The sequence below is a fragment of the Gadus chalcogrammus genome, chromosome 18, assembly GCF_026213295.1.
Source record: "Gadus chalcogrammus isolate NIFS_2021 chromosome 18, NIFS_Gcha_1.0, whole genome shotgun sequence".
Classification (NCBI taxonomy): Eukaryota; Metazoa; Chordata; class Actinopteri; order Gadiformes; family Gadidae; genus Gadus; species Gadus chalcogrammus.
Genome location: NC_079429.1, coordinates 14,830,513 through 14,844,843, shown reverse-complemented (window position 1 = coordinate 14,844,843; position 14,331 = coordinate 14,830,513). Strand labels below are relative to the sequence as shown.

Sequence of the window (14,331 nt, the reverse complement as noted above, 5' to 3'; positions counted from 1 at the left end):
TGTGTGTGTGTGTGTGTGTGTGTGTGTGTGTGTGTGTGTGTGTGTGTGTGAGGGGGGGGGGGGGTGGATGTGTGGGTGGATGTGTCTCATCATCACACCACAACTCGTATTTATTCAATAGAAAAAGACAAATCGCTCATAAACAAGCATAGGCACAAACTGAAAGGTCATCAGAATGGGAGAAAGTGATCCTCATATTTTGCATGGGGTGGTTAAATCCCCGAGGCTGAGTGGCTACCTGATTTGCAAGTTTAGGTAACAATCAAATCAGCTTAAATTGGGACACGTTTGAAGTGAAGGCATACCAATGTTTCAATTTATTTTAACATTTGGAAACAGATGAAACGGACTAAAACTTGGAACTCCACCTGCATTCTCTCATGGCTGAATGCGTCTGGGATTTTTAAAAAGTGAGTAATGGAGAAGCAGCAGAAATTCACATTGAGGACTTCAAAGCTGTAGCATTGAACTGTGACGAGACTGTAGGCCTACTTGACGAAGAAACATCAGGCATAATAAAAATAATAATAATGACAACAATAATAATTATCATCATAACGATGATGATAGGAAGACAACAAAATAATAATATCTGTGTTATTATAATCTTTGATATTGTGAGTACATTAGTACATTAAGTTTAACATTATAATAATGTGTTTTATGTGTTTATGACATGATTATACTGCCGTCTAGCGGTAAGGTATCGCTTCAACACAGTCAAACAGGAACTAGTACTGACCAATGAGACAAGACGCTCAGCATCGCAACGTATCATTGGATACTCTACGGTAAGAGGTTAACACCCCTTTCTCCTATTGGCTTCTGCTCGTCTAACGTGTCAAATCGTGTAAATAGTGTAAAGATCAAACCAGCTGTGGAGAATATACATCTACACCAGTGAAATCATTACAAAAATGTACACTTAGAAAATCGGAATTACCTACAACTTAAGAAAAGATGGAGGTAAATGGAAACCTATTATTTTTTATTTTATTTTATTGTAAGATATTCTAGCGTGGACACTTGCCAAGTAGCCTGATAGCTAACTGTCACACAGTGACAGAAATATAAAGTTTGATGCAAGTTTATTCTGCATTATTAAAAACAGTTAATAATTGCTTAAAAGGAAATGTTGTCCAAAGCTGTTTTGATGCGCTGTTTGAATGATCCTCGTCATGTTTTATTATGTTTCATGTGACGTTCAATACTTATATTTATTCCCCCACAGAATATACAAAACATTCCTATCGACATACAAACCAGCAAGCTTGTGGGTGAGAATTCACAACACTTAGTGTAACATGACAAAAACCCATATTTCACAATACTTTTTGTATGTGATAATAATGGGTAATTCTCATCCCCTGTCCACAGATTGGCTAGTCGATCGACGACATTGTAATCTGAAATGGCAAAGTTCAGTCATGGAGATTCGGAAGAAGATCAACACTGCCATCCAAGACATGCCAGAAAATGAAGAAATAAAGCATCTGCTTGCTGGCTCCTGTGGGTTTTTATTTGAATCCCATTTTTGATCAATGCCATCAATCAATTTGGAAGTCTAATTTTGCTATTTTCATTACTAGACATCCACTACTTCCACTGCGTGAGGATTGTGGAGATACTGAAGGGAACAGAGGCTTCCTCCAAGAATATCTTTGGCAGATATTCTTCTCAAAGGATGAAGGTGAGCGGAATTCTCACAAAATGCATGTCTGTATGTAGCCCCACATGTGACTCCTCACACACAAATGTTGAGCAAAACAATGACACACCTGGTAACGTTTTTAGGTTGAAACATCCATTCAAAAAAACGATGTAACATTCTGGGTAAGCCAAGGAAATCCATGTGGATCTTGTGCATATTATCCGAGGTCTGTTACAAATCCCGAATTCTGAAAACCAAATGGTTTGCAATCTACCTAATCTTTTGGAATGGGATCAATACGTGATCCAATAAAATAATATATGTGTCGGGACACATATCCATCTCAAACACAAGTCCTTCCTTCTGTGAATGTGCCATGAGTATTACTAAGATTCACATGTCAGGTGAACTGTGGTTAATTCTGGATTCATCTTTATCCAAAATATTCTATTCTTTCAGGACTGGCAGGAAATCCTGTCCCTTTACGAGAAAGATAATGCCTACCTGGGTAAGGAACAAAACAGACACTTAACAGAAACAGACCTTATTACTACCCGCATGCAGGGCTGCTTCAAACCATCCATAGAATACGAGCGTTGTGTTGTTTGTGCTTCTGCGTGAACACTTCCTCCCTTCTGCGTGTGCTAGCGGAGGTGGCCAGTCTGCTGAGCCGCAGCGTTAGCTACGAGGGCCCTGCTCTGAGGAAGCAGGTGGCCAAGGCCCAGCAGCAGCAGCAGGACCTCACCCGGCGCGAGGTCGAGTGCCAGAGCTCCTCGGCCGACCTGCGGGAACGCTACTACGCAGCGTGCAAACAGTACGGCATCACGGTAAGCCCTGCGAGCATCTCCTCATTTAGGGCACACGCGGTTAAATGCAGAGGGTCGCTATTCCGAAGCCACTGTTTTCACAATAGCTTGTTTTTAGTGTGATACAACAGTATTTTACTTTCCATATTTGTGGTTTTCTGTGCTGATTTTGAATGGTACTGATGGGTTGGATTGGTACTCTCTGCCAGGGAGAGAATGTGGCTCGGGAGCTTCAAGCTCTGGTCAAAGACCTCCCCACCGTCCTGGAGGAAACAGGCCGAGAGGCTTCAAGGCTGGAGGAGCACATCCAACTCTATACTGTTTTCACAAACTTTGTCTCAGATTGGTGAGTATGTGGTAATTTTCCAGAGGTACGAAAGACATGTTATCAACGCACTCCCTGGCAGGAGTAAATCTAAAGATCAGGGAGGCATCCCCACTTTATTAGGACTGGGAATGGACACTCTACATGAAGGGCTACTGTGGACTTAATGTTGTATTTTTAGTTGCACAACAGATCCTAACTGAAAATGATTTGATTCTTTTGACAAAAATCCACAAATTAGAAAGACAATTCTAAATGCTTTTCTTTCTTATATGAATGTGTATCTCTTGTTTTCCAATCTGCTTGTTCTCAGGTCTGAGCCAGTCCTGCCTTTACTTACGTTTGCCCAGAAGAAAGGTAACACAACGTTCTATGAGTGGAGGACCGGCCACGCTCCTGTGGTCGTGGATAAGCCTGTAATGGATGAGGCCCCGGCTGATACGGTCACCGAGGAAACGGTGAGTCTCACAGCTTCTTTATTAATTTGGGACTGTAAAAATACATTTTGCAGATGGAAGGATGTGGCTTCCTAAGTAATGGCAGAATGTACCCTACTGTAAAACTGAAAGTAAATAACAAAACTGATCTAGAATAACCTTAACCTTAATAGATTAACTGGGGTGACTTTGGCGATGGAACAGAAACTCAGGAAGTGAATTTCGGTATCACGGCTGAGGATGGAGTGGACTGGGGAATAAGTTTGGATTCTGACTCAAAGGTGCAAAAAACGTTCTTTCAATGGAATAAACAATATTTTAAGAAAACTGTTCAGTGAGATAATAATATGATATCTCTTGGCTCTATTCAGGACGATGAAGGTGGCATTGACTGGGGCGAAAGTGGAGAAGCGCCAATCGAAATTGAAGTATTAGATGGCGGAACTGACTGCAAGTACTTTTTGTTTTGTTTTGTAAGGTCAAATTAAATATTTGTACTTATAATTCTGTTCATTTTATGTAATGCACATACACCATACTTGGTCTGACAGTTGGGGATAATTTGTGGTCTTACTTAGGTCCAGAGGGTGTTGCAAGGGGAGAGGATGCCCTCACGATTCTGGAGAACCCTCAGTCACGGAACCAGTTCATCGATGAACTCATGGAGGTCATCATCAGTGTCTTTATGAATATAGCTTACACACATATTTACATAATGTGATAGATTTCACTTGGTGGGAATGTCATTCAATTGCCATAACAATTTGCATCGTTTCACAATTCATACTGAATTCAACAATGCCGTTGAGAATCCTATTATAAAGAACACATTCTGTGTTCAATAGAAGTAGAACAAGGGCTTACAGATAGGAGCTTGTGAAAATGATATTGACTCATGAAGCCTAAATACAAATATCAATGCAATATTATATTAACACTGATTACAGACAAAGCACTAAACAAACAAAAATGGAATTAAAGCAATACATTTCAGTGAAACAATAGATTCAAGAAATATTAATATTGTTTCTAATTTACTCAAATCTTATGAATTACTTCCATAGCCCACCATTCACAACAGCCGTGAACAGAAGTTGTCTTGATGGTACTTAATTTCAAACTCAATCCAGATGCATATCCAGACGAGTCTGTTGTGTTTGTTTACCCCAGCTGGAGACCTTCCTGGCGCAGAGGCTGAGCGAAATGGGCGAGAACGCCGACGTGGTCGCCATGAGCCAGTTCCAGCTGGCCCCCACCATCATCCAAGGCCAGACCCGGGACCACATCCAGGACCTGCAGGCAGTGGTGTCCGACCTCCTGAGGCGGCTGACCTCCCTCAGGATGCAGCACCTCTTCATGATTCTGGCTTCACCCAGGTCCGCTCCTTCAATGTCCTACCGTTAGATGGATAGCAACACGCACACACACAAGTAATGTCTTGTCTGTTATTCAATGAATATGAAGAAGTATTCTTCATATCTGTAACCTATATTGTTACAATGACCAAGAAAAAGCTATTTTCAAGGTGTTACTTTTTGTATTCAGTGGGATTCTGCGTTTTCTCCAGGTATGTTGAGCGTGTGTCCGAGACACTGAGACAGAAGCTGAAGCAGGCGGACATTTTGGTTCTGAAACGCGCCACGATGGCGGATAATAGGCAGAAAGCTCTGGAAGAACAGGCCAAGCTGGAACCCCGTATCGACCTGCTGGCAAAAACCACCCGTGAGCTTCAGAAACTGGTAAATTACCTTTATGCTTTCTTTGTTAATGTCTGATTCCTTAGCTATTACTTTAAGTGATAATAACACTAAGTATTTTCATTTGAACATAATGGTTACATAAATGTAACCTAAACATGTTTATTCCTTAACATTTGCTTTTCTCATATTAACCATGTTTTGTCAAATCTTTTTTCAGATTGAAGCAGACATTTCAAAGCGATACAACAACAGACCGGTAAACCTGATGGGGGTGAATGTGTAGTTTGCAGATGTCTCATGTCGTTTGGCAAATAAATCTTTTATTTAATGTGTCATCTTCAAGTCATTTGTGAATTTGGTGTGGTTTCATTATTGCTTTTCATATCACGTAATGGTGTGCAGATGTCACAACTTGGATTATACATACGTTTAGTAAGTGATTACAAACACATCATATGTGCTTTTCAATTAATTATCTTATTAATTAATAATAAGTAACAATATAGTAATTCATGGTAACATGATAAATCCAGCATGTGTTATAGGTTAAAATACTCCAGACGCTGTTTTACCAATTAGGTGGTGTTAAAGGAGGGGAAATTAAGCGTTTTAGAAAGTTGTTGGGTGGGGTGACCATCTGGTTAATGTATTCTATAGTTATCACCGCAAAATAAACCAGCAGAAGTCTATTGACTGAAAAACCTGATATTGTTTTATTCAACTGTTGGAAAATCCCTCTAGTTATTATTATCACCCAGAGCCGGGTGATGGAGCTTGGCACTAGAATGTTCTACGCATGCTCTTTGACAGCGTGTTTTGTGTCAAGCGGCGCTCCGAAGCTATGCTAGCGAGCTAGCCATTTTGCAAGTCATGGTGGGCCAATCAATGTGGAAAGGTAGGATAACATTGTGTTAAGCTGTTATCTCGAGCTTTTTGGGGTCCAGGAATTTGTTGACGATCTCGAAAGGTGGGTATACGTGTGGGCAAGATAACAAAGTCGCAAGCTCGTGCGTAAGTACACATTTAATGGGTTGTCAATGCGCAAACATAAAAAGCTTCTTTCAATGATGGGCTGCATGGCTATAGACAGTTTACTTGTTATTGACAAGGGTTATATTAATGACAGTTTGTCATGTAGCGACGTATAACCTCTTTGTGTATGAAATACACAATTAAATAAACATGCATTTTTGCATGTCAGGCTCACTAATAACATTTGTGTTTAGTCCTCAATAGTTTAGCACATAGCATTTTCTTACACTGGATGACCCTCCTCCGCCTCGTTCGTATTGGTAGAGCCGGCCCAGAGTGACGTGTCGGTAACGTGTTCTCGTTCTGCGACTGGATTGCTAATCTGTCATTTATTTTTTCACCACTTGTTGCTAGGGAGATTGTTTGATGCTAGCTACAGCGGAAGTAGATAATGAAAATCGCAAGAAGCACGCACCTTTTTCAAAACAAACCCCATTCCAAGTTAATTGATGTGGCCACTGCCAGACATGGCATCGGTCGTTGTTAATGTGATAAATAATAAAGCACTTCTATAGAAATGCAATGTGGTGGTAGTTTATGTTTTAGCTAGCTAATGTTAATAGGACACAGATAGGCGCAGCTGTGCACCGGGAGGGAGGAACCCTCCCTGCGATAGGTGGTTGTCGTTTATAGTGAGTATCCGAGGCTCCCACGTTCACCTTCAGCAGCACCAAATACAGATAGCCGTCCTATCTAGGGCGGGGTGATTCTCGCCATCCTTTCATCTCTTAAATGTATATATTACTTGGAAAGATAAATGTTCGAGATTAAAAGAGCGCTGCGGTTTTCTCTTCTCGCCATGGGAGGATGCAACATTTCAGAGATGCTAGCAAGTCGCTTACGTTACTTACATTATTATTATTTTTAAATAGCATGTGTGTAATGCAAGTGTTATTAACTGTTAGCTACGACTATATTGTGGTGCAATATATAGCAATTTTTATTCCAGAACATCACAGTTGTATTAAATGATATGTTGGCTAAATGTGGACAATTAATGTTAGACTAATATATGTACTCTGTTTCACTTTCCTTAGGTATAAAATGATGAAGACCTTATGAAGAACAAAGCCTTCTCTGCCTGTTGGACACTTATTGCAGGGGACATATCCTTCTGGAACCTATTCACTTTCCAAACTCATTTCAGCTGGCACACAAAAGCTGTAGACCCTCTGTCACGCAGAAAAGTCCAAAACCATTATTTATTTATTTTCTTCTTCTTGGTTTTACTGCACTTTGAAGTACAGAAATTACTATTTTGAAGTGGCCCCGTTTTTTGTTTTTTTATTTTTAATTTCACCCTTTGTTCCTTTGTAAAGAAATGCTTTACTTGAAAAAGTACTTCACAGAGGGCCTGATTCAGTTCACCATCCTTCTGAGTCTCATTGGGGTGCGTGTGGACGTTGACTCCTACCTGAGCAACCAGCTACCCCCTCTGAGGGAGATCATCCTGGGCCCCACCTCCGCCTACACCCAGACCCAGTTCCACAACCTGCGCAACACGCTGGACGGCTATGGCATCCACCCAAAGAGTGTGGACCTGGACCAGTTCTTCACCACCCGCCGGCTACTGAACCAGGTGCGCCAGCTGGACCGCCTCTCTGTGCCCAGCACCGAGCTCAACGCCTGGCTCGTGCACCGCGACCAAGAGACTGTGGTATCTGCCGCCAGCCAGTCGAGCCCCAGTATCACCCTGGACAATGGGGCCGGCCTGGAGGACCTGAGCAGCCCTGACGTTACCCCGGCCATGAGGGGAGGAGGTGGGGCACCTGAATCCACTTACAACCCAATCGCAGCGGACAGCAGTCTGGGGGCCGTGGCCCCTGAGCACTCCCAGGAACAGGGCACCCGGGACGGCAACGATGACCTCACAAAAGAGGTACAGCCACGCCACACCTTTTATCTTAACACAAGGGAGGAAGAGGCTTCGTGTAAAGCAGCATCATCCGATGGATCCCTGGGAGGAGGGATGAATCACTGTTGAGGGTTTACTCAAATGTTAAGGGTCGTTTTCAGCCACACCATGGGATATTATAACTTGTATATCATTTGGTGTGGCATTTACATTTGATGTGTAATAGGAGCGGGATTCTTATTATTATATTACAAGATCTTCGGACAACTAGCTGGGTAGTCTTCTTCATTGATGAAGGTTTTACTCTTTTAAATAGTGATTATTGATTTGGTCCCACTGATTGTTTGATTAATTATGCCATGGCTAGGAAATTCTTAGTTGCCACTGTGAAATGTAAATTATATCAAATTTGTTAGCATCTATTTCTTGACTATTCAATGTCTTTTAATTCGTTCCTCAATGCTCCCAGCTTTGCCTTATTAATGCAGTGCAGTTGTGGCCCACTCTTAAGACATTTTGCCCAGACTTGTAGTGTACTGGAGCCCCATTTTGGTCACATGATTGACACTGTAGCTAAGAGATTCAGCTATGGTTGCGTCAGCTGACCAATAGGCCTGTTACATGAGCTGTTCGACTTATTTGTAAAAGTTCCGCTTTGTAATGCAACCTCTATAAGTTAGTAATTTTCCATTTGTATGGAGTACATCATGTGATCGAGATGAGTGTTAATGTGCAGGCCTGTAACACCATGATATGAGTTTTCATTAACCTTAGTTTATCGCGAGTAGTTGAGTCCCCTAGGCGAATAGGAAGCCGCATGTGTTGTCCGTGTCTACAATAGTTTGACGTGGTGGCGTCCTGTGTTCTGTCTTTTCATAGGACATTGATTTGATTGACATCCTGTGGAGGCAGGACATTGACCTTGGTGCAGGTCGAGAAGTGTTTAACTACAGCCACCGGCAGAAAGACAGTGAGGAGGAGAAGCCCCGCCCGGAGGAGAGCAAAGAAGGCCGTGAGGCCCAGGAGAGCTGGAGGAATGGGGTGAACCTGCAGGAGGCCTCGCCCGTGGACGGGGAGACCGGGGAGAGCATCCCCGAGCAGGTTGGTCTCTGAACAGGACTCCAGCATGATGCAGATGGGTGTGGTCGTGGTGGAGGTTGAGTGGTATTAAGGAAATGAGGGGGGTTGATAGATTATAGGTTCACCAGTGGATTTGAAACATTGCCCAAAGTCACAAAACTATGTGAAGGTGCACCTTCATCTGCTCACTGGTGCTATACAGATCCTACGACAACACCACCTGCATACTTATTGCTATTGGTATATTAGTTCCTTTTTCTCTCGATGAGCCATCTAAATGAATCTTAAATATACGACGGTTCATCCTACATCCTCCTCTGTTGTCTAAGCTGCCGTGGTTCACAGACATCCTTGTCTTTTCAGGAATGTCTGAGGCTGCTGGAAGCCACCTTCCCTTTCGGAGAAGAGTCTGAAGTAAACAATACCAACCATAATCCACCACATGCACATCATCCTATTAACGCATGTAGCTTGTTGTTTTTGTGCGGCAGAAGACGCACAACATCACACAATATTGCTTTGTGTTGGTAGTTTCCCGCACCGGTTGTCGCCCCAGAGATCGGGACAGCCAATGAAGAGGCTCCCTCAACGTCACAGGGTTTGCCCCTGGCTCCTCCCCTGGCTCCTCTCCTGGCTCCTCCCCTGGCTCCTCCCCTAGCTCCTCCCCTGCCCCATGCTGAGCCACAGCTGGACCTTGAGCAGCAGTGGCAGGACATCATGGCCATCATGGAGCTCCAGGTATTGGTCTGTTCTTTTTGGTTTTTACATTTTTGGGTTCATCCGTCTGGATTAACTGATACATTCCTCTGTCCTAATTAGCATAGGCGATCTGACTAATTGGAACATAAAGTGCCACCGTCATTGCGCATCGAACAATCATTGCGCATCGAAACATTTTTCATGGTGCTGTTGTACCTCACATTTTTGTTGTTGAAGAAAGCAAAACGTCTAGCTAGCTGTGTTCGGGTGTGCGCTCATGCATGTCCCCTGACAAAACCTTATTTTTATTCAGGCAATGGAGGTGAACAGCAACTCGGTGGACACCAGCCCCAGCAGCTCCAGCAGCCCCGAGGCAGCGGCCTCAGAGCCCACCCCGATGGCAACCTTCGGCCCGTACTCCCGCTCCACCTTGATAAACCAGGATGTGAGCCTTCACCAGGCCTCTCTGCCCAGCTGCAGCCAGGACTTCCCCCCGCTCTTCACCCCCCAGCTGGACGCGACCAGCAGCGCCCCGAGGCCCACCATGCTCCGGCTGTCCTCCAGCAACTCATCCAACATCAACTCCTCCTTCGGAGCCACCAACCTCACTGGGCTCTTTCTCCCGCCTCTCATAAACGGCACTAATAACGTCACCTCCACTCCCGTGCTGCCCGATCCGTTCAGCACCCTACTAGAAGACTCCATGCTGGATGAGATCAGCCTGCTGGACCTCGCCATGGAAGAGGGCTTCAGCCAGGCCCAGACCTCCCAGCTCGAGGACGAGCTGGACTCTGATTCGGGTCTGTCCCTGGACTCTAGCCACAGCCCGGCATCGCCGAGCAGCTCGGAGACCTCGTGCTCCTCCGCCGCCTCCTCCTCCTCCACCTCGGCCACCTTCTCAGAGGAGGGCGCTGTGGGCTACAGCACCGACTCCGAGGCCGCCACTGCCGAGACGGACGAGGGCGCCGTCGGGGGATACCAGCCCGGCTACAGCAAGCTCTGCCGGATGAGCTACCAGGAGTTCCAAGGCCTGCCGCAGCTCGACAACATCAGCCACAACCACACCTACAACCTGCCGCTCTCCTCGCCGTTCTCCGACCACCCCGAGCTGCCCTTCTCCACCGGCAAGAAGACGGTCCGGGACAAGCAGAGCGGCAAGATGCAGCCGCCCCAGGACCTGCTCGACAAGCAGTCCAGCCGGGACGAGCGGCGAGCGCGGGCCATGAAGATCCCCTTCTCCAACGAGAAGATCATCAACCTGCCCGTGGAGGAGTTCAACGAGCTCATAGCCAAGCACCACCTGAGCGAGGCGCAGCTGGCGCTCATCCGCGACATCCGCCGGCGCGGCAAGAACAAGATGGCGGCCCAGAACTGCCGCAAGCGCAAGCTGGACACCATCCTGAACCTGGAGCAGGGCGTGCACGAGCTGCGGCGCGACAAGACGCGGCTGCAGAAGGAGCAGATGGAGTGCGTCAGCTCCCTCCGGCAGATGAAGCAGAAGATGCAGAGCCTCTCCCAGGTGGTGTTCGCCCAGTTGCGAGACGAGGAGGGCCGGCCCTACCCCCCCAGCGAGTACTCCCTGCAGTACGGCGCCGACGGCAGCGTGCTCATCATGCCGCGCAGCATCGCCGCCGCCCAGCCCAACCGGAAGCCCGAGAAAAAACAAAAGGACAAGAAAAAGTGAGCTTGTGGACACTGCTTTTTTTTCTTTCACTTTGCTAAAACCAATAGGAAAGATTTCTGCAGACGCGGGACGGTTCTTTATTTCTTTGAGGAGATTCTGGCGAGAAGGAAGAAGATAAAACAGCATTGTCGGCTACTCTCCCAGCATTAGTTGTTTCCCACGTTTCTCTTTGTTCCTGCTTTCTTCCCGGAAACCACTTTGAAGCAGAAGTTCTTTACTTGACTACTGATATATAATTAGTTTGGTTTGAGGGAAAAGGAACAAACAAAGATGAGGAGGGTATGAAAGGACCTAACCGAGCGACTGGAAGATTCGATTTGCTCTCAACCTTTTGCCACCAAAACCACAGAATGGGACAGCCGTGCCATCGTGCAGAACGAGAACGAAAGGACTTGTCTCAAGGAAACAGAAGGTTGGAACGGAACACGGCCACCAAGGATCGATGGATGGATGAGTATCTATGCATCATACAGGTGCATACCAACTGGTTTCCGCTGGTTTTTCAATCACTGAAGCTTGCCAGCTCCAAATGCCCGGGCCAAGAAAGGCTAAAGAATGTTTTAGATACCAAAGGCTAAAGAAGGTCCATATTTTGGATGAAATCACTATCAACACCGTTACTAATCAAAGGTTACAAGGTGCACCTCACCTGCTCTCTCTAGACAATAACCTCACTAATTAAATGGGTTTGTATGGCAGATATTCTGGACTGGACGGTTTTGGTTTGGTTATGCATAGAGGTGGGATACTGCTGGCGGAAATCGAAGAGGTGGAGCATGTGTTACTGGGCTGGCCACAGACCAGGGAGAAGGAGGCGAGTTTGGTGACGGGAGGTGATGGACCTTTTGGGGTGGAGGCACACTGCATTGGGAAATGTTTCAGATTCCAAATACTTATACATAGCACTGTACTTTGTCCTTTTAAAGGCTTGGCTTTATGCATTTTGCAGTGACTCCCTTGCCTTTTGTCCTCCACTGCAGGTTGTGAGGTGGGAGCTGCAGTCAGCAATGGCTCTTGCATTATGTTCATAATCTGTAGTATAAGCAAGGTTGTAGGTCTAGCTTCATCATCTCTATCGACAAAAAAATTAAAAACAGTCCACTACCCCTCCTGTTGAATTGAACACTGTCTGGCCTTTTAGGAGTGTGTTTTAGGAGTGCGTATGTTACCAGAATTAATGTTACCAGAGAGGACTTGGATTGGCTTTCAACAACGATTGTGCTGAATGCATATCAATAACACACAGTTTTGGGTAACTTGTTTTGTCATTGGCTTAATTTGTTTGTAGTAAATTAATCCAAATGAACTAAGTTTTTTTCTGGCAATTTCCTGTTCAGTTTCAAAGGCAACTGGATTAGTTTGCCTTCTTCTGAAAGGTACACTGCTGTTGCAAATAAATTGTTTATTTTGTTTCTGACAACATACCCCCTAACTTATTTATTTATGAGATAGCTAAAGAAAGAGACAAATGTTTGTAGTGGACACTTTATTTTGAATGCCTTTTATTTGACAAGGTCATATCTTGACCTTAAGGTTTGGAGAAGTTAACCTTGCTCTCAAAGCAAAAGTGCTATTATTTGTCATTTTGAATGGAGTCTGTCAGTTCTTGTTCGTCACCCCATATAAAATGGCAGTTGTTACAATTTAACATACATGGCTGAAAATGGCAATTTACAGCAATGAAAGATGGGGGGGAAAATGTATTGAAGGGAGATAATGTTGGAAGCACTCATTCAATATGGTATCAAGGAAGTTTGTCGTTTCACTCCAACACAAATATTGAGTTACTTAGTATCTTAGCGCACTGCTTCAGTCGTCTTGTTCGTCTGTAAATATTTCCATGTTTGTGTTTGTCAGACCTTTCCGTAGTCTCATGTCTCCATGTCCCTCTGACCCCCCGGTTTGAGTTTGGATGTAGTTTCTCTCCTTGTTTTACTTAAAAAAATGTTTGCTGGCAATCTGGGATTATTTTTATTGATTTAATAAAGTGTTTTTATTTTCAACCGTGACTTTGCTTCAGTCTCAGTAATGTTCATAATTGAACTGTTAACATGAATTCCGTTGTAATCTCAAATGTCAACAAGATTGTGATATACTGCCTAACCATTGCTTAGGAATCTATTTCCTGGAGGACTTTTAAAGGGGACATATTATGAAAACACTCTTTTCCCGGGATTTGGGGTGTTGTTTTTCGGTGGGCACATTTGAATATTACCTCCCACTTCCCCGACCCCCTCCAGCCAGAGCATAGCTAAGATTTTGTTGACCAGCGGACGAGCAGCTCCGGCGGGGGGAGCTTGGCGACTCCGGAGGAGGACAAATGGAGGAGAAAGGGATTGTAGCTGAGCTGCCGGACTGCCACCTTTGGACTGCCGCAGAAGCTTCGGCAGCAGTCCGGCAGCAGGGTGAACTCTGGGAGCTGAACTGCCGCCGAGGCGACAGCTCCGTTGGGTGTACTCCGGGAGCTGAACTGTCCAACAGCTCCGGCGGGGGGAGCTCGGCGGCAGTCCGGTAGCTCAGCTCCCGGAGTACAATCCCTTTCTCCTCCATGTCTCAGTTCAATATGGACTTCAATATGGAGAACCAAGGCCAAATTCCTTTCCCCCAATTCTTCTCAACCATGGCCGAGATAACCCCCACTACGAGTCTTTACTCGTTGTGGTCGTCAGACGCAGTCTTTATCATTCATAATATCATCCGAGGTGCACATAGCTTTTGGCCATGATATTGGATATATATCAATACCTATGTATTATATATTTTTATTATGAAAAATTATATAGATATAGAGCTCCAGGAGTCTGCAAACGGCAATAATCACTTTTCCATGCTCTGGTTCACTCTGACAGCTCATTGGTCAATGGGCAGCAGCTCATTTGCATTAAAGCTACGGACACCAGAAACAGCGCATTCTGAAGGGACTGAAACAGGGGAATAGTGGTAGGCAAGATTTTGTTTCCTAAAAGCTATTTCCAGCAAACAGCTTCAAAAACAGGTTTTCTGGAACTCCTATACTATGTTTACTTGTTGGCCAAACACCATAATATGGCTCCTTTAAACTA

General features: G+C 44.8%; 2 protein-coding genes across 8 annotated transcripts; both read left to right on the top strand.

The window, feature by feature from the left end:
• Positions 1 to 823: 823 nt before the first annotated feature.
• LOC130370926 (CDK5 regulatory subunit-associated protein 3-like) lies at positions 824 to 5,286 on the top strand. 2 transcript variants are annotated; one of them, XM_056576493.1, is made up of 14 exons: positions 824 to 966; positions 1,232 to 1,273; positions 1,378 to 1,509; positions 1,590 to 1,690; positions 2,111 to 2,159; positions 2,300 to 2,478; positions 2,667 to 2,803; positions 3,096 to 3,240; positions 3,393 to 3,500; positions 3,591 to 3,669; positions 3,798 to 3,886; positions 4,390 to 4,595; positions 4,787 to 4,958; positions 5,137 to 5,286. In XM_056576493.1, the coding sequence occupies exons 3-14, from the start codon at positions 1,428 to 1,430 to the stop codon at positions 5,200 to 5,202; spliced, it is 1,413 nt and encodes a 470-aa protein (XP_056432468.1). In that variant the 5' UTR covers positions 824 to 966; positions 1,232 to 1,273; positions 1,378 to 1,427; the 3' UTR covers positions 5,203 to 5,286. The 2 variants fall into 2 exon arrangements, with proteins under 2 accessions (XP_056432468.1, XP_056432467.1); XM_056576492.1 differs by having other exon boundaries at positions 1,232 to 1,277.
• A 115-nt stretch (positions 5,287 to 5,401) lies between these two features.
• Positions 5,402 to 13,273, top strand: LOC130370921 (endoplasmic reticulum membrane sensor NFE2L1-like). Of its 6 annotated transcripts, none has more exons than XM_056576484.1 (6): positions 5,402 to 5,814; positions 6,989 to 7,830; positions 8,686 to 8,907; positions 9,250 to 9,300; positions 9,418 to 9,630; positions 9,899 to 13,273. In XM_056576484.1, exons 2-6 carry the CDS (start codon positions 7,273 to 7,275, stop codon positions 11,267 to 11,269), a joined length of 2,415 nt encoding a protein of 804 aa, XP_056432459.1. In that variant the 5' UTR covers positions 5,402 to 5,814; positions 6,989 to 7,272; the 3' UTR covers positions 11,270 to 13,273. The 6 variants fall into 6 exon arrangements, with proteins under 6 accessions (XP_056432459.1, XP_056432458.1, XP_056432461.1 ...); XM_056576483.1 differs by having other exon boundaries at positions 5,402 to 5,886; XM_056576486.1 differs by having other exon boundaries at positions 5,402 to 5,930; positions 9,418 to 9,624.
• Positions 13,274 to 14,331: the final 1,058 nt, after the last annotated feature.